We start from the raw sequence: 24,919 nt of genomic DNA, 5'->3' as shown, positions 1-24,919 counted from the left end.
CTCAATCAACTCCATTTTCCAAGCTAGCGTACGAACAATTGTGCAGAATTCTCCTAATGCAGCTTAACCGAGGAGCAGTGAAGAGAAAGTGTTTCTCCTTAAGTGATTTCTTTCGATTCCAGGATAGTTTCTGCTCCTAGTGCAAGAGCATCACCGTGTGAGCTCTTCCTGATCTGCACTTCAGCTTTGCCCTCTATCCATGCCCAGTGCCTTTCATTGCCGAATGTGGCTCTCGCTGGTGGGGGCTGAGCCAGCTTGGAGGGAAGGTGCTCCCCCCCCCACACACACACACTACAGCCTCCTGGCCACCCTCACATCCCCATGGCTCTGCTCCTGGCTGACCCTCTCCTGCCCAGTGTTTCTGGATGTTCAACCCTCACAAAAGGAAGAAAAAAAAAAAAACCTTCTAATATTCCTCAGGACCCTTGGTCCCTTGAGCTAAGAAATAAGAGAATATTCTAGCCCTCTGAGGATGGTCAGTTTTCTTATCTGGCTTCCCCTCCCTTTGTTAGTGTAAACTAGCCAATTTCTCCAGTAAAGGACCATTACAACCTGTCCCATGCGGCTCCAAGGGACACATGTTTCTAGTGGGGTGACCCACAGAATACTTTTCCATGGGATCTCAGTAGGGGCTTTGGGGGAAAAAAAGGGTTCCCCTGTCCAATAGCGTAAGGAAACATGGCATTCAGTATCTCCCTCTTAGAGATTCCAAACATATCTTAGAATGTTAACAGCTCTGAGAAACGTCAAGGTAAAGGACATTCACTGGCCTTTGCTTAACATAGGTTTTCCAAAGTTGTTTGACAAGAGCCGTTTCTCGGTGGGACGATTATTAGGACTTCAAGAAACCGTGGGTCCGCAGAGTCTATTTTGGAAATGCTGCATGGCGTCTCTAATTTCCCCTCAGCACACTGTTACTTTCTCATCTGTGACCCCTGAATTATTATTTTCACCTGCATGTTCTGTCAGGGAACAATGCTGTTTGGGGAGGATGCTTTCACGATGCATGGTCTCCACTGACTCTATGCACAACATGCTTATCCGAGAGCTCCTAGCTGGAAGACGAATAAAGAGGCTGTTTTTGGCTTAACGCACACATCTGGCAGCGACAGACCCGGGCCTCCCTGTCCCCACTGCGTGTCATTTGACTGGTCACTGTCAAATGCCCCCTTAGACTGAGTTCCTTGTCAGCCTGCACTTGGCCCAGAGTAGACACTAGATAAACGTTCGTTAAGCAGAAGAATGATTTGTGTTACTGCATATCCTGGAGAAATAGCCATGATTATTTCCATCATTAATGTTTGACAGATAATAATGTGGCTAGTTTGAGGTCCCCCCCAGAGTCACTTCTACTGCAGATACTGCTCAGAGTTTATTAATGATCTACAATGTGCTTCCACTCACGCCTGTGTGCTGAGCCTTGGCCCATGTCAATATTTAATGATTTTGAGTTGCAGGGTTTGATTTTTGTATTACAGATAAGACAGTTCAGTGAGACAGATGAGGAAGACTGTCTGTTATCTCCAGCTGTGACCTGCAGAGCCAGGTTTTGAACTCAGGTCTCACTGGCTGAACCTACGCGCACTCCACTCTCCACGTCCTGTACGCACCCACACTGCACAGATACACCACATGGACACAGGAAAACAGCTCAGAAGTTAGCTACTTTGTTTTAGTAATCACGTTTTTGTCGTGACAAAGTATTGGTAACATAAATGTTACTGAACAGTTCTGTGGCATTAAGGATGTTCACACTGTGGTCCGGCCATTACCACCATCCATTTCCAGAACTTTTCATCATCCGCAACGGAGACCTTGAACCGATTAAACACGAACTCCCCAACCCTCCGTCCCCTGGTTCCTGGCAACCACCCTTCCACTTTCTGTCTCTACGAACTTAACTACTCTAGGTACTTCATGTCAGAGGTATCTGACAGCATCTGTCAATAGTTAATGTTTAAATTCTTGCTCTGGATATAGTATCAACCACTCACTGGAACAACAACAACAAAAAATCATCCTAACTTTCTCATACCAACACCACATTATTTGCAGTTTAATTAGTGTTACTCAAAGGGAATCGGGCTCTAACTTTAAAACAAAATCGGTCCCCCATGAGCAAGAGGAAATTTGCCCATACAGGGCTATGGTCAGATCCCGGGAAAGATGGCAAATCTGGGTAAGTCTGGGTGGCAGCTTAACATCTTGGGTCTTTTGATGATTGAAATCTGCATTTACATCCCAAACATTTCTCTTTTTTCCCCTTTCAAACTGCTTTTCTGTTAATGTGTGAAAACAGTACAACTCGAGGGAAATGTAATCCACATGTTTTAGTGCATTTACACTCACATGCTCTTGAGAATATCAAAATGGCCTAACAATATATTTTCCAATGGCTTTTTAGTCTTTCATAGAAACATAATTATATACTGGGTAAAAAAAAAAAAAAAATCCCCAAACTTAATCCCCAAAGGAAAGAGACTCAATCAAAGTTCAAATTCTTGAAGTTTAAGCATTTTTTAAATAAATTGCTGAGCTGCTCTTTAAATGAAACATTAAAGATGCATTAAGTGGCCTTCAGATTAGGGACTAAAGTTCTAAGGCAAAAAACTCCATGGTTGGCTCAACTCGAGGAGACGGTAGTAACCAGGGAAAAGAGGACAGAGTTCAGGGATACCCAGACGTGGGTTCCCATTGGCCCCCTGACACTCAGCGAGTGTCAATTTTCCCATCTATAAAAATGGACATAATAAAGAATGGCTTACTGAATGGTCTTGAGATTAAACAAACTGTCTACAAAGTGCTCATATACCCACCATATAGACAGAAGGACTCGACAGACGTTCACTTGTACTCTCTCATTTCAAATTTGAATGTTCCACAGCAAGGAGGCCATTAAAATCTATTCACAACATATATTTGCATGTAGTACGGTGAACTGCATTTTTCCTTTAAATCGAAAGGATGCAAAGATCAATCCCATTGGGAGAGAAGACAAGGCACTAAAAGGCGAAGCGCGTTACTCGAGGCCACATGCAGACTTGAAGGGCCAGCCACAAAGAGTAGGTAGGTTGGGTCTTTGAGGAGTTTATGGGGGCTTCTGAGGACATTCTTTACATCTATATGCCATAGTGCTTCCCTGGTTTGTCAGTACTTTACCATACATGCTCCCCAAATCCTTAAAATATCTTAACTTTTCATTGCATTTTTAAGTTAATTAAAATTCGGCTTTTGCTTCATTGTTTGAAAGCACGTGGCTTCTTGTAATAAATTGGAGAACAGGGTTCACAGGAACACTTTGCACAGACACAGGGTTCTGAGTGGGTTAGACAAATGGGCCAGCCACTCCAACAGTCACGTGGCCGCGGTGCCTCACCTGATGTTCTGATGGAGGACAAGCTGGGGAAGCATTCCAAGGTCCCTCATTCCTTCCCCCTCGACGCAGGGTCCTCATCTTACTCAGAGGATGAACCAGAGACACACTGACTGCTAATGCCATGGCAGACAGAGATACGACCACAGGGAAATACGGTTCCATAGAAGCTGACACATACTGACACACACGAGACAGCATTTGCGCTTGCCGAGAAAGAGATAAGCAATGAACCCACAGACCCAGCTCAAAGCCAAATAAATCCTTACAGCTTGGAGGTAATGGGATAAATGGGATATTGCAACATGACCTATCAGTTGCGTCAAGATAGCTGGTGGTTCTTATTTAGCCCTTTACTACCACTTCTTCACCTCCAACACTTCCCATTAATATCAACACAGCACTGTGCGCCTGGTCAAAATTAAACTATAATCCTTTTAACAAAAACATGGCTTACTCCACTGATATTTTCTCTGGCTAAGTCTTTTTTTTTTATTTAAGAGTCAAAAAAAATTATTTATTTATTTGTCAGAGAGAGAGAGAGAGCACAAGCATGGGGAGCGGCAGGCAGAGGGAGAAGCAGGCTCCCTGCTGAGCAAGGAGCCCAATGCAGGACTTGATCCCAGGACCCTGGGATCATGACCTGAGCCGAAGGCAGACACAACCAACTGAGCCACCCAGGTGTCCCTCTGGCTAACTCTTCTTAGCAGGAATATATCTTGACATCTTAAGGAAGTTTATTTATTTATTTATTTATTTATTTATTTATTTATTTATTTATTTATTTATTTATTTATTTATTTATTTATTTATTTATTTATTTATTTGCGAGAGAGAGTCCGGGGGGGGGGAGGGAGAGAGAGAGAATCTTAAGCAGGCTTCATGCCCAGTGTGGAGCCCCATGCAGGGCTCAGTCTTCCGACCCTGAGGCCCTGAGATCATGACCTGAGCCGAAAGCAAGAGTCAGACACTTAACCAACTAAACCACCCAGGCACTCTAAGGAAACATATTTAAAGAAAACAATTTCCTGTGGGATCCAGCCCACCTGCCATCTCTTCATGGACCGAAGAGTTTCTATCTGCTAATGTTAGAGGAGAGCAAAGCCATTCCTCTTCCAGAGAAGACTAGCTCTCCAACCATGAATAAACCCAGAAATGAGGGCAAGCAACTCACTCTTGGCTGAAGCCCACTCGGAGGCAAAATAATGTCACCTCTTGATTATCCAAGGTAACTCCATATCATGGAAGTCCAAACCAAAAGATCATTTTAACCCTTTTGTGCTTAGCTATTAAGGTGACATCTGATTTTACTTCTCCAGCCAGTTTGCATGCCTAATTACGTTTAACTAATTTATTCTCTAAAGACCTATCATAAAGTCAGTATTTAAATTTGACCCAGAAAAAGACTTTTGTGGGTGCCCTGTGAAAGTTGGCTGCAGCTGAGACAGCAAGGACTCAAACACTGATCCCAGAAAGTGTCTTATCCACCTTTTAGGATAAAATAAGAAAAAATGCTTTACCATCAGTGAGACTTCCACTCTTCCTGTGGCTTTTCGTTTTGGTTTTTATTTTGTTTGTTCTGATTTCTAGATTTGGTTCAACATTCAGTGGTCTTCTCAGATGATTTCAAACACCTCTCACCTCAAGGATCATTCCGCACAGTGATATATCAGAGAAAGCACCTCAAGCAACGTGTAAATCCGATGAGATATTCACCCAGAAAAATTCTTCGGCCACATCTCACTTTCTAATAGTGAAAACAACGCCACATCCCAGGACTTTATTGATAACTTAGGACTGCCTTGCAACCAGAGTTTCTCGTCCATTAGACAGCTTCACTTATCTTAGTGTCGAGACTGATGAGGACACGCTGAGGAGGAGCAAGTGAGATCTTGGCCACTTTCCCAGGCCCAACTAACAGGAACATGAATTCCCTGAGCATGAAAGCCCAGCTCTCACGAAATATTTCTTCCTCATGGCACAGATAAGCATAGTTGATGGAGATCCCTAAGTCATATCAGCGACAGTAACTTGGCTCTCAGGGCTTCTCCAGTTCCTGATGGAAAGACATTCCTGGAGATGCGATTCACTCCTCCCCTGCTTCCTCCCTGCTCTCCTAGGAAGGGAAGTCACTGTGCTATTCATTTCTCACTAAAGGATAACAATGTCTACGACCCTGCCTCATTGTAACGGGACTGCCAGAGAAGGCTGCAGGCACTCAATGTCAAATCATCTGGGAATACACTGATTTATTTAACTCTCAGTACATTGCTATGGGTTCAGGGTTTAATAAAGTTAAACATAATGGAGAACTTTGGGAAGTACCATGGCTAGTCTATTTGAAAATTCATTTCCCTGCCAGCTTTCTCTCATTCTGTTGACAGACTGTAGAACCTTGCTTTCATCTCTTTCCTCTCTTTACAGCTTAACCTGGTCCCTGAAGGAGTATGCTCTTTCTAGAAGATAGATTGAGTACTACGCACAATGTGAAAACTTTACACACTCTTCCTGTTGTCATCTGAAAGATTTTTCTACCTGGAAGGAACAACTTATCTCACCTTTCACTCTCAGATTGGCTTTACATAGAATTCCTTAGGAGGACCAACATTTTTAAACTTTATCGAGGGATATAAGCTGAAACTTTGGTTCCTCTTAATTTTTCTTTCTCCCTGGTGAGATCTGTGACAGCTTTCCCCATTGCTGTTTATGGTTATAGAAATTTAACTACACTTTGAGGATATGTGATTTCAGAGACACTAGTTTCTATCTGAAGGAGAAAAGACCTCAAAGCATCAGGGCAGCAAGAAGGCTTAGCAGAGGGATACTGGGAACCACACGAGAGGCTAGAAGGTCACTCCATGTAATGTATGTACTTCAAACTGGAAACAAACTGAAGAAGTAAAATAAATCTCTTTCAGATAACTTCCACAGGTAACCGGTCTGTTCATAAAAAATGCATGCTGCTTAAAATGGTCACAAATCATGTTTTTAATTCTTTTTCCTCTAACAGTTTTTTATTCTAATCATCATCCAGAAAATGTCAATGAAGTACTTAGCTGGGTGCTGGTTTGACCTAAAGGGATAGTATCTTTGTCTTCCAGAAGCTTACGAAAGAAAGATGTTCATCATTTATAAAAAGTCTTGCAAAACATTCAGAAATAAAAAAAAAATATTTCCAGGTAATCCAATAAAGAAGTACATTCAAGTTTTGAAAACTTCACCATCAAATCCAGACCTCCACCATCCAGTAAGCTGGTTTGTGCTACATTACGCACGGCAGCGACTCCTCCCAGCACCCAACACCGACTAGCTAAACATGGTGTGCAGATTCTAAATACGAATATTAAAATATTATGGGGAAAAGACTGAACGAAAATTTTATTGGAAAAAACTTAGAGCTGCTTGCTGAAAAACACAGATCAGGGTCCCAGCAGGCAAGGGTTACTCCATTTCAACTCATTTCACATGCACAGAGGACGGCTTCCCTTTCACAGCCCTGACACACTCACCGCGAAAATACTTCCCAGGAGTGCTGCCGGAATGGGCAACAGCCATGCACATTCACAGGGAAGTCGCTGGAAAAAGGTTATGGTGAGAAACTTAAGAGTTACACATCAAACTCTATTTCAGTGACATCCTTTGAAGTCTGGAACTCAAAACCAAGGCGGTTTGGCACCTACAGGGTACATGGAAGGACAGCGTGTTCCTCTCTGGCTAATAGGCCAATGGGCAGCAGAATTAAAAGAAGAAGATGCGAATGGCGAATGGCTCAGTGGAAACTGGCAGTCCTTTGCAATATAATAACTAATGGAAGATCTTTCCACTAAAATCACAAATAAGGCGATGTTTCTATAGTGGCCAATCTCTGGTTGACGAAAGGTTGTGGTAGGAACGGTAATGTACCTTTTAACTTAGTAACGAATGAACACAAATTGCTGTCACTTTCACAGTTTAGACATCAGGACACTAGGAGCTTTACACAGAATCTTAGAAATTACACCTAAAAGCCATCCGTGAGAACATCTGCCAAACCAGGTCGAGGCTCCTACCCGAGCTCCTCTTCCAAGCACCTTCTGCTCTAGGGAGTAGGGACCTCAGAGAGCTCAGCATACACCCCCTTTACATGTTGATTTGGCTTTGGTTTGGTCATTTGCTCCGTGTTAGGTCTTACTCTTCTGGCCTCCACCTGCCTCTCCAGGGTGACTGACGGTAAGCCTGGCCCTCGCGCTTTCTCCCTGTGAGCCCTTCCTCAGCTCCTCCGGCGTGCCAACACAGCCTCCTCGCTGCCCCCGCAGCTCACACCACATTGGCCCAACTGACAGCTGGCCGTTGCTGGAGTGTCTGTTTACACGACACTTCTCAGGGAAGCCTTTCCTGAGGCCACACCTTGGGTGAGGCCTCCCTGGTCTGTGTTCTCCCAGCACCCTGCTGTAGCCTCTGGTTCTCCATGGAAACGCTCATACCCTTTCCCATATTTACAGTTCACCCTGCCCTCCCTGGTGAAGAGTAGCCCCGTGAGCGACTGGGCCCGAGTGGGCACAGCTCCATCGCCAGAGCTCCATCTAGCATACGGAAGACAGCAGCTGAGGCTATGTGCTTGAGGTCTTACTACTCAACTCCGTACTTCAAGTTACATTAGTTAATTATGAGCAAATTAGTACATTGTGCCCACTGTGCTGATACTTCTGTCACTAAATTCATGGTGGCCTGCTGCCCTCCTGGGGACTCTTTGGAACACCAGAATATTTAAGCCTGGCAAAAGAGATATGATACGTTTTCTCATTTACACCCCCACTACTCATAACTACTTTTTCTTAGTCTCTTTCCACCTTTAGGCTTTAAGGTTGAAATGAGAGACTAGTTTAATGAACAATGTATGAAATAAAGAACAATAGTATTACCCTAACAACAACTCATAGAAAGAATTCATGAGCATTAACTAGTTTGCATGCTTTATCAAGGACGTGCATAAACACAAATGAAATTTCTTCCTTAATTACTTCCTATAGATGGGAGGTGGTTGGAAATAATAGGAAAAGGGAAGGTGTTATAATAGATATAAATTAATAAAGCAAACAGTTTAGGTCATACTACTCACTTTAATATCAGTAATGATCATAAATATTGGAACAATATATTAAGTACTTATAATAATTATTTAAGTGGCCAAAAGGAATTTTGAAGAGGTTAATAATTTCCCATCCCTGTTCAATGTATATTAAACATTGATTGAACAGTAGTTTTAAGGTATGAATCAATTAGCAGTCTCCTATGTGGGAGCTCTAAACTGAGAATCTGAGGGAATGGTGTGGATTTTACACATCTCTGAAAACAGTGCAATAAATATTGTATAAGAATTATTGCTGTTCTTCAAGAGACAAGCTTCTAGAAATGACTAAGATAGAAAAGGCTTCAGGCAAATCAGTGCAATGTATGGAAAAGTCAGTAAAGGTCACAAGAAGTTCATTAATAATGAAGGAAATATAAATAAGTAGTTTTAAGCAACATTAACAAGGATTTTTACTGTAAATGTAAAGATGTAGATATATATATGTGTGTGTGTGTGTGTATATACACATATATATAGAACTGCATTTAATGAATTCAAAAATATGTCTCCACTAGCTAACTGGAACACAATGTAGCAAAGTATCACTTTTAACTCCATTCTGGGTTTCCCGTTTTAGCAGATTCACCTCATTGAGGCATTGTGGGAGAATCAGTCATTTCTACAACATTCATAAGGTCTCCAATGGGGACATCCCTTACAAAGAAAGGCAGAACCATCATAGGTAAATACAGTCAGTGAGAGGGGAAATCCATAGGAAAAAAATTAATTATTTACTGATAAATCCCCTCGGCATTTAATATGTGAGTGACCTCTCAACAGGACACAGGGAACTAGGAGACACAATAGCAATTTATTGATGTCCATAAGCAGAATTCTCTCTCCCCTTTCCTGGAGAGCCCACTGTGCCAGCAGCTCTCGAGAGACACTCAGATGCTAAATCCAAAAATAACCTAAACATATCCATGTCACCTGAAATCTGAGACTTCCTTTATTGACAATTCTATAAAAGGAATATAAGGTAAGTCAATAAAGTAGATACACAAAAAGCCTAAGCTCAATAGAAATTAAATAAACAAAAACAGAATTTCCCAAAGGGAAATAAAGACAAAAATAACAGATAACAAAGAGACAGCTGTAGATCTGAGAATTTTACTGTGGTAAACTGAATTTACGGCCGCAGGTATTTGACCCTCCTGTGTCCACGCTTTCACCATATAGTTTTGCTATTTCTTTTAAAAAGAGAGAAAGATTTCTCCACTCCTTGGGACACAGCCTAAAACTTGCTTTGGCCAGTGGAATGTGGACAGAAGGGTCTGTTAGTTATGCGTGGTGGTTTCTGTTTGCCTTCTTGCTCTTTTGCCATTGCCACAAGAAGAATGTGAGTGACACATGGGGCAGAGCTGGGTCCATCTCACAGGCCCGGCCAGACCTGCACCTCGAAGCAAAGCCATCCAGGCAAGCCCGGCCTTGGTTGACTATTGTCTACCTGCTGTACATGCATGGAATGAATAAACGCCTCTGTTTGAATGGCACTGAGATTCTGCGGTTGTTACACGGCATTATTCTGACAATAGCTAAGTGATCGCTTATACATTAAAATGAGAAAAAGAGTCTGCTTTTCCCTTAGGAAACTGAAAAAATGTTTCTCTCTTCCCGAGACTGATTGTTCACTCATTTACCAGGAAAGTCGGCAAATTCACGTCAGATTGATCTAGAGAGTGTTACATCCAATGAGTTCCTTCTAGGTTGGCCGCTGACTCACTTTTCTCCTTACTATACCAACAATTGTATTAAGTTCCAAATGTTTACCCTTTCCTCTCATGTGTGGGGAATATTAATGACTGTGACCTCATCTGTAAACTTGTAGACTTAAATCACACCAGTGGTTCTTGAATGTTCTTTGGGTCCCATGGTTCCAAGCAGGTGTTTGGAGGAGACAGCAGGACAGAAGCAGAGGTGGAACTCTGAACAGCTGGAGTGCTAACCTGTCCACCAGCAAAACTCTGCTTTAATCTGTCTTAGGTATTGAGAATATTGAGATTTCACTTGGAAAGTCAGTTCCCCTGCTTAAAAAGCAAAATTAAAAACCACTAGATAAAATGTTTTTTAATACCTCCTCACACTGAAAACACTGTGTGCTTAAATGTTTTGTTTTGGCCACTACCATCCCTTCATCACTATTGCCATGAACCCTAACTTAAGATATAATCACCTCAACTCCCGTTACAACTTCCTTATGTGAATCCCTGCGTTAAGTTATAAATTATGCCATTTCACTCCCCTGCATCAAATTCGAGTAAAACCACATCTGGTGGGGTCTCCAGGCCCTGCCTCTCTGCAGTCTGATCTCCTGCCCTTTACCTTACCTGCCATATTGGCTTAAAACACACCCAGCTCTTCTCTGCCTCAGAGTCTTCTCACATGCTGGTCCCTCTGCTTGGAACACTCTTCCCCTCCTCTTCACATGTCAACTTCTTATTATCCTCCAGTTTTCCATTGATAAGTCACCAGGCTTTCTCTGATCACTCAAACTAATATAGGTCCCATCTGCCTCCATTATTCTCCGTGACAACACATCAGTTGTGTCTTCTTTGCACTCACCATGACTTACATTTATAGGGGTATTCGCTAGCTACTTTCATTATTTGACTTTTCATTGAGTATGAGCTCCATCATTTTTGCATTCCCAGGACCCAAAGCATTGCACATGGTATATCCTCAGTCATATGAATGAATAAGTGACTTTCTTAGCTTTTATCAATAGGCCTTTTTTTCACTACCACTTGCCTATGCTGTACAACATTTCCCTGTTAATACATGGTCCCAGTCTCTGACATGCTCACACCTCCTCTCTCTCTTAGTTACCCCTCCTTAATTCATAGTACGGTGTTCCTTATACCCCTACACTTCAGAATTTTCTCTTTCAACTTGCTTTATTCATCATACTTCCCTCTTCTTATTCTTTTCGCAGCAAGGGCCACGATCTGATCTGTTCTGGGACATTGCTATGAAGCTGATCCTGAATCTTAAAATTAGATTATACCTAGAATGAACTTAACAATAGCAATTACTCAATTAATGTGATCCAGTACCTAGAGAAGTAAATGCTCTATGCTGTTTGTCTGAGGTGAGTGAGGGCTTTTGGGAATGCCCAAATTTCAAGCATGGTAACCAGCATATAGTTTCAAGTAAACAATGACCAAAATCCTAAGTAATTTCATCACCCTTTGTCAGAAGAAGAGACAGAGATAAGTGTCTGGTTTGTGTATAATCTAGGAAATAGGGACCCGATGAGCAAGAATGTGGCGTGTTTTCCCATTAGTGCCCCGGGGAAAGAGACAACAGATCTGAGGAAAGGTAACATTATGATCACTAGAGAAATGAAGTCTGTGGGGGGTGGTAGGTTGGTCATGAGCTCTCACGACACTTTGGATGCTGTCAGAGTAGGCACGAGGCTTCTGGCTTCCGGAAAGAGAACTCTCCCAGAAGTGAAAGTTGGCATTTTGGCTTAGACCAAAATGTCTTAGTGAGTTTGTTTGGTATGAGTCAAGTTAGAAAAATTCAATGTATTCTGAGTGAAGTGAAAACATTTAGTTTCCTTGTCTACAAAGCTGAGACCCGGGCTGTCAACCGTAGTATAAAAGGAAAATGTCCCGGCCTGAGTAGTCAGTAGCGGTCCACAGACACCACCGCCATGGTGCCTGGCTTCTGTTCTCATTCGTGTATGGGTTGCGTATCATTTCATAACAGACGCCATATCTACGGTTATCTCTCTTTGGCAATTATGTATGTCTGCGAGCACATGATTACACGAAGTGGAGTCAGATAATAGGAGCATTTTGGGTCACCAAGGCAATCGGACGTTCGTTCAAGCCAAAATACAATTCTACATGTAGCCTCAGCATATGTGCTCGTGGGTGTGATCCTAGGGTTTCTCTTTCATCCAAATGAAGAAGTAGGATAACGTCTCTACAAACTGTTTGGGGGACTCACCGACTACCTGCAGTGATCTGCACAGGGAACAACTCATGAAGGAAGGGAGTAAGGAAAATGACAAAAATTTCAAACCTGGCACTGATATCTTCCCCACAGTCGGATGCTTCATCTCCATAATGAGGCCATTGTGTAACACCTTTAAATGTAAAACCAGACAGGAAAATAAGTTACAAAATAGAACTATTTAATCTCAAGGAGTTCAAAAAGCCACCTATTCAACCACTGAGAAAAAGATACTGCAAAACACAGAGATGTTTGGAATTTTAATTTGGAAGTAAATATTTTAAAGAAAAATATTTCCATCTTCTATTAAACCAAGTGAAGCCAAAAAGAATTAGAAGGTTCCAGGAATAGCAAACTACATTTTTTTATAAAGTCTTCCCACTCTTAAAAATGTTATTTGCTCTTAAATATAAGGTACGACTCCCCCCCCCCTTTCATCTATGTTTGATCCTCTAAATTCTAAAGCTTGGCCTCTTCCTGCATTACCTCATTGCAGGACATGGCCAAAGTCAACTGCAGAAGGACAGAATGGGAGAAGAACCAGGATCTGGAACACAGCAGCCCACGGGTACATGTGTTCCCGGCAATTTATTCAGTGGAAGGTGTGGGGAGTCAGTCCAGTTTGAAAGGTGAATCAGAGTAACTAGAAGGCCCGGGGACTGCTGGAAGTGGACAGATTCAGGGCTGCTGTGACCAGCAATAAGCAGAGCCTGGAGCCCAGAGTGGACTCAGGTCAGAGGCTTGAGCAGGAAATTGAAACCAGACATGTTTTCTGTGGTAACAAGACCATAATTATCAGACTAGATCTCAGAATGAGGAGTCGGTGGGGAGCTGGCAAGGAGAAAACTGAAGAAAGAAACAACAACAACAGAGACCCCATCCGAGAGGGCTGCTTAGGTTCCCATGCACTGGGACCAAGGTATTTGGTGTCCCATCAAGAGCACAAAGTAGACTTGACCTCAGGGTTGACTGAAGACCAGTTACTAGGACAAGGACATTCTATCAGGACCTGAGTAACAGAAATGTGACTTGATGTTGAATTGTTTCACTACTGGAACAGAGATACCTAAATCCGTTCATTTTTCATTTTTCCCATGGGGTTGGTAGGAACACACAATCTGCCAAGGATTAAGAGTCCTCCAACTATAGGTAGAAGATGAGACGAGGGCATGGAACTAGATTCTAGAACCTAAAATTTGAATTATGGAAGGCAAAACATTTGGTCAAAGACAAATGAAAATGCTACAAAGTTGTTTTCCTTTGTTTTTTAACAACTGGAGGCTACCTGGGTATACTGCCTCAAAGAAGTCAAAATTCAATTTACTATTACTATTATTAAATGTTCAGTGAGACATATATGGGCAACATATATATGACTTTACTTCACCTGTACTGCCTACCAAATGGAGAGCTTCCCTCTTCCTGTTCTGCACAGGGACCCAGAGGGCAGAAGTGTTTCAGTGGCACACTAAACTTATGGACCAGGATTCCATGCTGATGTCCCAAAGAGCAGCAGCTGTAATGATTCTACAGCATTTTGAGCTTCGGGTAAAAACCAGATTTGCATATCCATACCCTTACCCTAGTCTTTTCACACAGAGTTAAAAGAGCATGGAATATATAAACTAATAAAAATATATTCTCACTTGGAAAACCCAGGGAAAGAGGTCAAATTTCTTGGGCTCTATCCATTTCCAGTGAGCTTTCTGGTCACGTTATGGAATAAGCCAATAAGACCACCTCCCAGGTGACATTTTAAGGTTAGAAATATAACCCTGCTTCGTCTCAATATTCCGGGGCACCACTGTTTTCTTTGGGAACGGTCACCACCTTTGGGGTGACGCTCTTTAAACAACCATGTCAACCCCCCTCAGCGAGGGTGATGCCACACCATATGGAGATCCTTTCTAGGGATGCCTTGCCTCTCTTTTGGAATCACCAGCTTTGCACCCAAGAGCTGGCCAGAGAAAATTCTTGCCAGTGTTAGAACTGAGCTATAATTTAACTCTGGTGTGGCTCGTTCTCAGCACCCGCCCAGCACAGCCTCCTCCTATGTGGGGGTGGGGGCTAAATGCCAAGGCGAGGTGCTAAATCTCAGTTCTACTGAGGACAGGAACAAAAATACCAAGCTAAATTTCACTCGAAACAATTATCTGCACACTGAATCATTCTTCTCTTCTCGTATCTGTTGCCCTCCTGACTACCTCTTTGTAATAACACTGCAGTGCTACTCACAAAAGACAAAAGTGAGTGTTCTTAGCTAAATATAACTTAACTGATACTGTTGAAATTAATTAACGCTGAATTTTAATCGTGGAGGAAACGTTAAGTGTCAAACGTGAAAGGGTAGTTGGTAAAGGTCAAGGGACATATGTCAAAGTTTTGTGAAGCAAAAGCTCGCAGCTGATTGAAGTTTTTCAGGGAAGCAGCTTACAGAACGTACTTCCTTCGGCCCTACCCTCATTACTGTCTGTATATGATCTTCCCAATATGAAACTTTTTAATCTAGCCTCCCCACTTCCCTTGCATCGAAAATCATTCAGTTTCAAGCAGAAATATAAATTGTTCTCATGCTTGGCACAGGAAGTTCACTGCAGTTTTTCATTTGCTATAGCATTTGTACAATCACGAAATAAATGGGCTGGCCTGCGCCCCCATCTTCAGAAAGCCCGGACTTATTCCCCTGCTTGGTCACCACCCACCTTTTTACGTAAAATCTGAAGTCAATACAATTCCATAGGCTTTCTTCGTGAATCAGGTCAGATTATCTTGGGGAACAATTGCAGCCGTAGCTCTGCTGTCCCTGGAAACCCTGCCTAATGACTCGGAATCTTGGAAAACTCTCCAGCCTTGTTTGTGGGCCGAGTCCTGCTCTGCTTAGTAACATATTCGAGAATCTCAGAACCCAGGCAGTCTGTCTGAATTTTAGCATAAATCTCTCCTGCTGCACTTCAAGCGTATTGTCTCACCCGAACTTCATTGGAAACGGAGGACCTGGCGCTCACCAACATTTGTATAGCATTTTCTGGGGAATAGTTACTAAATGTTCCCCGTTCCTTTTCTCACCCGGGCTCAACACCCCAAGCTCTGTTACCTTAACCTAGAAATTCAGATTGAAAGTGTTTCACTCTCTGACCCCTAACAATGGAACGGGGCCCTCAGCTCTAGGGACCTCCCATACCATTTTCTCTTAAGGCAATGTCATGCCTGGAACCCCTCAGTCTGGCCGTTCGAGGCGTTTGGGGTACACATTTAGTTATTTTTAAATGAGGCAAGGAACCTTCCCTAGAACTTTGTAGTGGATTTTGTCCTTCTTTTCCTCATCTTATTCTCCTTAGATCTCTTATGCTGGGGTAGCTCTTCTAAATTTCATTTCTTCTCCTTATAATTTCAAAAGCCTATTCCTGACAAGAATAGAACTGTAGAGAGTGCACCAACCTCTTTAGCAAGTATCAGGCCGATTTAAAATAAGGTCTTTCTTTCTTCTTCAAGAGTTTCACAGATTGACAGCCTAATGACAGAGTCAAATGGTAATGTATTAATGATGGGGGGGGTGGGGAGAAGAGAAAAATGTATACCTTAAAGTGATGTGGGAAATAAAAGTTTAAGTGAAAGTAGGAAAGTCTTTTGATAAAGTCCTATGGCAGGAATGGCAGACCAAGTGTGTAATACAGCACTAACAAGAAAAGAAAGGTAAAAAATAAAAAATCGATACCCACTCTATAGGTGGTACAAATCTCTAAGGAAAGCAAGAGCTCTGGATCAAGAGTAGAAGTAGCAAAGCATATACAAAGGAAAAGAGACAGGCTGCCAGCATTAAGTGACATAAACAAATGGTATGTGTACAGTCCGTATTAAAAATCAATATAATACCACCAATGACATTAACCATGTTGCACAACAGAGAACTGACCTATCCATAACTATGAATAGAGACACGACCTATTTATTCCACAGTCAGACATCATAGAGCACCTATATACTAGACGATAGGAAGGGGCTGGCAGTAAAAAGATGAATGAACTTGCATTCAAAGTGCCTGTAATTAGAAGGGAGGGTTGGGAATAAGAGACCTGAGCCAATTTTTACAGCAGTTTAAGCTCCACATGAAGGAGCAAAATCCAGTAAGTAACAAGTAAGGAACTTTGTCAACCTTGTAGGTCAAGGAGTTCAGTAAAAGGCATAGCACAAAGATAGTATCGAAATAAAACATTAGGTTAGCAATTGCAAGGATAAATATAATACCAGCAGTTATTGCCCAACAAAACTCCTTAAGGGTTAGGCATTGTGTTAGAAGGGAAAGAGTTGTCTCCATCCAGTCCTCTCATTAACTACATAGGAATTACCGCATCTGCATTTCTACTGATAAGGTGATGGAAGCCTAAAGAGGTTGAGAACTTGCCCAAGGTTCACAGTTAATAAATGGTTGACTTCAGATTATAATTAAGGTGTGTCTGACCCTAACCTCTTAGCCAGTTGGGGACTCAGTAAAAGAAAAAAAAAAGTCAAGCATAATTTGATTTACCATTAAAATAACTAGCTGATGTGGTCAATTCTGTAAAACAAATTAGTCAATTCACTGGGGAAAGAAAATCAGCCAAACGGATTGCTTGGCATCATGTAGCCCAATTAGTTAATAAACTGAACTGCTCCCTTGTAGGGAGCCAAGGCTACCACAGATACAAAGGCTGTGAAAAGAGGAGGGATTTTGGCCCTAGCCTAGCTCAGAGTTTGAAGGGGACAGACCCAGCAGGTGACCTTGGGCAAGGCACTTAAGTACTCTGAGGCTCAGAACCCTCCTCAGTAAAAAGTAGCAATAATACCTCCTTCTAAGGAGTTTGTAAGGATTAAGTATATAAAACAGTGAGCACAGTGCCTTGGACAGAGTAAACTCAAAATTAATGGCAACTAATTATCATTATCAGTAGACTGGGTTCACATTCTGGCTCCACCAAGGGTAAGCTGTAGGGCTTTAGGGTACATTCATTCTTGTGACAAACATATATTAAACATATGAACAATAATGATTAACAATCAATAATAAGCATTAAATGCATATATGTGCCAGGCATTATTAAGTGCTAGGGCAAAACTAGGTCACAGAACAAGCAAGGTCCTTGACATTGACCTTGAAGTTTACAGTCCTATAAGGGAGAGTTTTGAATTAAATGGGATCCACTGGACTTAAAAATATCTGTTTAGTTCTCTGCTCTATCCCCAGGGCCTTGAATATTATCTGGCACTACCCGATAGATGCTAAATAATATTTCATTGGGTTTATTTAACTGCATTTATTTATTCATTTATTTAATTATTTAATTAAATTGAATTAACTACATAGCAAGTGGTTCCTTTTGGTTTCATTACTTAATGGGGGGGAGGCAGGATTGGAGGGTGTTGTCTCTTTTAAGCTTTTAATAAATCCCTAGATTTCTCTAGACACAAAAATGTTTTACTGGCTTCCCAAAATATATTCGTTTGTAGGAACTTAGTTATCAAGTTCCAGTGTTGACTTGCTGCAAGTCCCTCAGTTTCCTAAAGCTTTCCAAGTATCTGGAATCTGCCCTAGATAAAGTGCACACATCTGAAAACATTGCAGAGGCCAAGCTGAGAAGCTCCGTGAGGACCATGGTCATTAAGAGCAAAGAAAAGCCAGAAAGGGGGACTCAGGAATTCAGAGGAAACAATGGGCACGTGCACTATACGTGTGAAGTGCATCTACCACACTTGAAGAAAATAATCATAGCATTCATCCTCACTGGGAAAACTCAGAAAACCATTTCCAAAACATGCAATAATATCTTAGAAAGCAACAAAGCATTCCAGTGATCTCATTTATTGCATTGTCCTTTATCACTCAGTCATTCTTGTAGCTTGATAGGAGAACAGCTGTGGACTCATATTGGAACACTTACATAACGGAAAGCCTAACATACAACTAATATGATAAAAGTCAATTCAACTCTCCCAAAAACAAAAGAAAATGCAAAGATAACACATAATTCATGAAAAAAAAATGAACAAGTAAAATCCTAACTTTATTTAGATCATGGAGAGCAGATTTAAGTGCTGACATTTTGTTTTTCTTATTTGTTTTGAAACAATTGCTATAACTAAACTTACTCTGGAGCTAATGCACATGACACAGGCTTTTCCCTCCTTTTTCTAACAAAAAATCACGAAAATCAGTCCTTCAAAGAGCTATTCTAACATGTATGTATAGTTTAATGAGGACACACAAAAACTTAAGAACATTACCCAAGTGTTCACAGCCCCAAGACTGCCCCAATTTCGCACTCTTCTATCTCCAAATAATCACTCTCCTGGAATTTTTTTATTATTTCCTTCCTGTTTCTCATCCTTGTATCCTATATGTTTATATCTCTAAGAATTCAGTGCCTGTTTTCACCCATTTATAAGATTTATATCAATGAAATCATGTGTATGTATTCTTCTCTGATTTGCTTTTTCTCTTTCACATTGTTTTTGAGACTTCTCCATTTTGAAGTATGTGGCCATGGGCCAGTTACGGCCACTAATGTAAATTATGCCGTTATATAGATATATCATAATTTATTAATTCACTCTGCTCTTACATTGTTTCCACAGTTATTTTACTACAATAAACACTGCTGTCATACTAAACGTCTCTTCATGCAACAATGACTCTAGGGCACATACTTAGACACCAGGTACGTGTATCTTTAATATTAGGTAATAGCATTCCTATCAGTAGTGAATATTATTTTCAGTTATTTTACAACGGTAGCAAAACTTGATATTATCAGAGTTTTTAAGGGTTTTCCAATCTAATCACTTTGTGATGGTTATCTTACTGAAGCTTTAACTTGCATTTCCTTGATTACTAATGAGATTGAATATATTTTCCCTGCTTTTTATTTCCCCTTCAATGAAATGTTTGTTCAAGTCATTTGCATTTCTTCTATTTGCTTAATTATCTTTTCTTACTGGTTCATGAGTTCTTTATGTATTCTGGTTATGAATCCTTCACTGGAATATAAATTGAAAATATTATGGCTTTATTTCTCACTCATTTTGTGGTGTTCTGATGAACAGAAGTTTTTCATTTCAGCATTCTGAAATTTATTGAATTTTCCCTTTATGTTCTGTATCTTTTATGACATATTTAAAAAATTATTCCCTACTCTAGATGACACAGATAGTCTCCTAAATTTTCCAATTAAATTTTTAAAACATGGGCCTATTTATAATAAAAGCTCACAGCAAGTCAAGGGTTGAGAGGAACTACCTTAGCTTGATTAAGACTGTCTACAGAACCCCTAAAGATAACATCATATTTAATGGTAAGAAACTGAAAGCTTTTGCTCTAATACTGAGAACAAGGCAAGGATGTCTGCTGTCACCACTCTCATTCAACATATTCCTAGAAGTTCTAGCCATGAAAATAAATCCAGAAAAAAGGCATACTCTGCTTAAGGCATGCAGATTGTAAGGGGAAAAAGAATAAACAAGTAAATGTACAAGAGAGAAATATAAAAAGAAATATAATAAAAGGAAGAAATCACACAGATGCCATGATGGTCCACATAGAAATCCCAACGAATATACAAAAATACTTTTGGAATTAATAAATGAGGTCCCAGGACGCAAGATCAACACACACAAACCAAACACATTTCTGTGTTTCTGCCAATAACAAACATGAGGAAACCAAAATGAAAAACACAATGCTATTAACAATTGCTAAAAATAAATGAAATGCTTAGATACCAACTTAATAAAACAGGTATAGACTCTGGATGATGGAAATTACAAAATGCTGATGAGAGAAATCAAAGGCCACCTAAATAAATGGAGAACTGCACAATGTTCTCCGATTTGAAGACTCAACATACTAAAGATGCCAATTCTCCCCAAATTTATCTATGGGTTTAATGCAGTTCTTACCAAAATCCCAGCAGAGTTTTTTTTGTAGATGTAAAAAAGCTTATATTAAAATTTATATGGAAAGACATAGACCTTAGAATAAACAATCTTGAAAATAAGAATAAAATGAAAGAGAATCAGTCTACCTGATATTAAGGTATACAAGATAGATGCTATATATCATATAGTACTTAGAGAGTACAGTAATGGAATACAATAAGGAACTCAGAAATATATCCACACAAAATATGCCCAAATAATCCTGGAAAAGGTGCAAATGCAACGAAGGAAGGACAGCCTCTTAAACAAATGGTACTGGAACAATCAGAAGAAAAAAGAAAAATCTCAACCTAAAATCTCAATCCTTATATAAAAATTAACTTAAATGGATCATGGACTTCAATGTAGAATTTAAAGCTCTAAAAAACTTAGGAAAAATCTTCAATATTGTTCAGCAAAGATCATGTTAGAGGGATGGAAAAAAAAGCTACAAAATGGGAGAAATATTTGCAAGCAATGTATCTGACAAAGGACTAGTATCGTGTGTGTGTGTGTGTGTGTGTGTGTGTGTGTGTGTATCACTCTCATAACAGTAAAAAAAAAAAAAAATCCAATTAGAAAATAGGCAAAGGCATAAACAGACATTTCACCAAAGAAGATATACAGATGGCAAATAAGCACATGAGAAAATGCTCGATATCATTAACCGTGAAAGAGATGTAAACTAAAAGCATAAGGGCACAATACCAATGGCGAAAGTTTTAAAAAGAGACACCAAATATTAGCGAACAGAAAAGAGCTCACTCACACGTTTCTGGGTAGAATGTCAAATGGTACAGCCACTTTAGAAAACACTTTGGCAGTTTCTTAAAAAAAAAAAAAAAGAAAAGAAAAAACAAAACACCAAACTTACAGTTGCATACAACCCAGCCACTGCACTCCTGAGCCTTTATCCCAGATAAATGAAAAGTTATGTTCATACAAAAATCTGCACATGAATGTTCATAGCATCTTTATTTGTAATAGCCCAACATGGAGAGCAACTCAGATGTCCTTCAACCAGTGGGTCATGAAGCCAACTGCAGGACAGCCATAGTATGGAATACACCTAGGCAATAAAAAGGAACAAGCTACTGATTCACATAACAGCCTGGACGAATCTTGATGGAATTGTGCTGAGGGGCACCTGGGTGGCTCAGTCCGTTAAGTGTCTGCCTGCGGCTTAGGTCATGATCTCAGGGTTCTGGGATTGAGTCCCGTGTCGGGCTCCCTGCTCACTGGGGAGCCTGCTTCTCCCTTTCTCTCTCTCTCTGCCACTTCCCCAGCTCATGCTCACTCTCTCTCTCTCTCTAAAAAAAAATAAATGACTCTTAAAAAAAAAAAAAAGCAATTGTGCTGAGTGTAAAAAGCCAATCCCTGAATATTGCATAGTGTATGATTGATTCCATTTACACAGCATTCTTGAAGTGATGAAATTCCAGAAACAGACAAAGATTCGAGGTAGAGGGTTCAGGAAAGATGGCAGTTGTACAGCTTTAAAGGGCAGCAGGAAGGATTTTGTGATGGATCTGTCAGTATCTTGACTGCATCAATGTTACTACCCTGGTTGTTACGATGCAAGATAGTTTGGCAAGATGTTAACATTGAGGACCTGGGTAAAGGGTACTTGGGATCCCTGTACTATTTCTTATACCTGCATGAAAATCTATAATTATCTTAAAAATAAAGTTTTATATATATATTTTTTAAATTTTGGTCTTCTGTATTTTGCTTTTGGAAAAACTGGAATTGAATTTTGTGTATGATGTGAAAAAGGATTCAATTTCGCTTTCCCCCCCAGAACAATGTGGAGCAGTCCTTCCTTTCCTCATGAATCAGTAATACCAGCTCTGCTGTAGATCATTTCTGTACACATCAGGGCTGCTCCTGGGCTCCCTGTTCTGTCCTGTGGGTACATTTGTCTACCCTGTGGCCAATACCACACTGACCAAATCCCTCTCTTCCATCATAAGGATTAATGTTTCATTTGGCAAGATCCCCACCACACCCCTGCCTTGTTTTTTCTCTTCAGGGGTTCTTGGCCCTTTACTCTTCTATAAATTTTAAAGTCAGCCTGTCAGGTTCCAGAAAACCCTACTGGGCAGAAATAACATCATTACAATATTATCACACTACACATTAAACATTTACTTTAATAATTTCAAATTATTTAAGTCATTTTTAATATGTTTTACAAAGTGTTAGCATTTTTCATAAAGGCTCTGCATATTTTTCATTAGATTTATCCCCTACAAAAGCAGTCCATTTTAGCTGCTAAGGTAAAACGGATCTTTTTTTTAAAAAATAAAACTTGCTGTTTATTGCTAGCATATAGAAATGAAATTTACTTTAAAATTATATCTGGCAAACATTCTTACTAATAACTCATTTGTAGATTCCGTTGGCTTTCTATAAAATTAATGATATCATCTCTGAACAAGTATCATTCTGTTTTTCTTTCCAAATCTTATACCTTTTATTTTGTTTTCTTATACTATATCATCGGCTAGGACTACCAATACATTGATAGTGTTGGCAGAAAACATTTTTATCTTGTTCTCAATTTTAAAGGAAATATACTTAATGTTTCATCATTATTTTTGCACCAAAGCATTGCAGGCACACTGTATTAGGCTAAAGAATCTATTCCTCGTTTGTTGAGAACTTTTTCCATAGACATTGGCTTTTATCAAATTCTTTTTATCCATTTATTCAAGAGGATCACATAATTTTCCTCCATTAATCTGTTAACATGAGGAATGAATTAATGTTCTAATATTGAATCAATCTTATATTTCAAGAAAAAAATTATTTTTGAGTTTTGTCTGCTAATGCTTTAACATTTTCTTGAATCTATTTCATGAACGGAAATGGCCTGCAATTTTCCTTTCTTGTGTTGCTCTTGTTGAGTCTTAGTAACAAGAGTAATCTTTGCGTCATAAAGTGAGCTAGAGTAAACCTTCTTTTCCTATTTTCTGAAAGCATTTCTGTAAGATTGGAATATCGGGTCCTTCACAGGTGGAAACTCACCTGCAAACTCTATGGGACTGTTGTTTATTGTTAGTGAGAAGATTTTTCATTATCAATTTATCCTCTTTATCAATATAGGGAATTTTAGATTTTCTTTTTTTTTCTTGAGTAAGTTTCGATAATGCATATTTTCTAGGAGTTTAACTATTCCACTAACTTTTCAAATTTGTTGTCTTAAAATTGTTCACTACTAACTACACAATTTTAGAATTATTGTATCTTTTCGGTGAATTGAAGTTTTTACTATTATGGGGTAATTTCTATAGTAATGCATTTTGTTTTAAAGTCTGAACTAACATTTCTAAAGCTACATTAGCTTCATTTTGGTTTGTTTTGTCTTCATGTATCACTTTGTGCCTTTATAATCAACCTTTCTAAGTTTTATGTTTTAGGTGTGTCTCTTGAAAATAGAAAATTACAGGACTTAGCTAGTCTTTTAACTGGAGGATTTAGTGCATTTATACGAATCAGGATTATTAATACGTTTGAATTCATTTCTAGCATCTTATTTAGGGCTTTCTTTTTGTTGCTCTTATGAAAAAAAATCTCATCCTGCCTTGTTTGAGATTGGTTGAGATTGTCTTCCCACATTCAATTTTTCCCACATTTACTACTTTGGAAGATATACATCTATGCTTTTCGTCTACAAATTTTAACATGCCCATCCAAATTAATAAAATAGAAATTGGATAAATAGCTATCCAGTTATCCCCATGCTAATTTATATTCTGGATGTTCCCAAACTTTCTCTGCTCCCCGTGTTCATAGCGTCCCACTAATTTCTTCACAGTGCCCCTAGGCAGAAAGAAGAACCTTTGGTTTTGTTTATTAACTAATTTTGTTTTGTTTATTAAATAATTAGGTCCAAACAACTTATCATGTATTTATACCCTAATAACTTAGGAGCAATTTGAAAAAAATAATAGACGTAAATTGAAAGAAGAAATAATAATTTTGTTTCATTCTTAAATAACCACAATTATTTTCTCAAACTCGTTAGGCACCACACGATTTCTCAAATCTTGGAATACAATTATGTACTTCCGCCCTTATTTCTCGTTAAGTATGTATTTTCTCTTGGTATTCACTTTTTTTTTTTTCATGGAAACCTCCATCGGAAAACTCAGTTTCATACAGATAAGATGTAATCGAAAGGAACATAGTGAATTCAATTTTGAAACCGTGAACTGCCTTGAGCTAGCATTCCATGCTGCGTCCAACAAATGCTGCTGTGTCTCCCTAGAAACTTCTAGTAACTTCTGGTTCCCCTGCGTGTTCACTAGGATGCTGTGGGTGCCTCAGTAGATAGCTTGGGAACAACAATTCAAAGTTCTTGTTGCTCAATATTTGGGTTCTCTTTTTTTAATTCAAAAATTAGACACTATCAATATCATTTTTCAAAGTCAGTGGTTTTCAGCTTACTACATGTTTGCCATATTTCCGCTCACTTTTTTTTTTAACCATAGACCTTCCTCCAGCAGTTGTATTCCCTCTACTAT

General features: G+C 39.7%; 1 protein-coding gene across 3 annotated transcripts in view; it reads right to left on the bottom strand.

Annotated features, from left to right (window-relative positions):
• Positions 1–24,919, bottom strand: part of SUGCT (succinyl-CoA:glutarate-CoA transferase) — a 678,964-nt gene that overhangs the window by 84,218 nt on the left and 569,827 nt on the right. For 2 of the 3 annotated variants that reach the window (XM_040644425.1, XM_040644422.1), the window contains one exon: positions 12,513–12,576. The exons of the other annotated variant lie outside the window; for it this stretch is intronic. In XM_040644425.1, coding sequence (XP_040500359.1) covers positions 12,513–12,576 — 64 coding nt within the window. The remainder of the gene's footprint in view (positions 1–12,512; positions 12,577–24,919) is intronic. 3 annotated transcript variants of the gene reach the window in all.

The sequence above is a fragment of the Ursus maritimus genome, unplaced genomic scaffold (assembly GCF_017311325.1).
Source record: "Ursus maritimus isolate PB19 unplaced genomic scaffold, ASM1731132v1 scaffold_3, whole genome shotgun sequence".
Classification (NCBI taxonomy): domain Eukaryota; kingdom Metazoa; phylum Chordata; class Mammalia; order Carnivora; family Ursidae; genus Ursus; species Ursus maritimus.
Note: the sequence above shows the minus strand (reverse complement) of the source record. Positions and strands in the feature narration are given on the sequence as shown.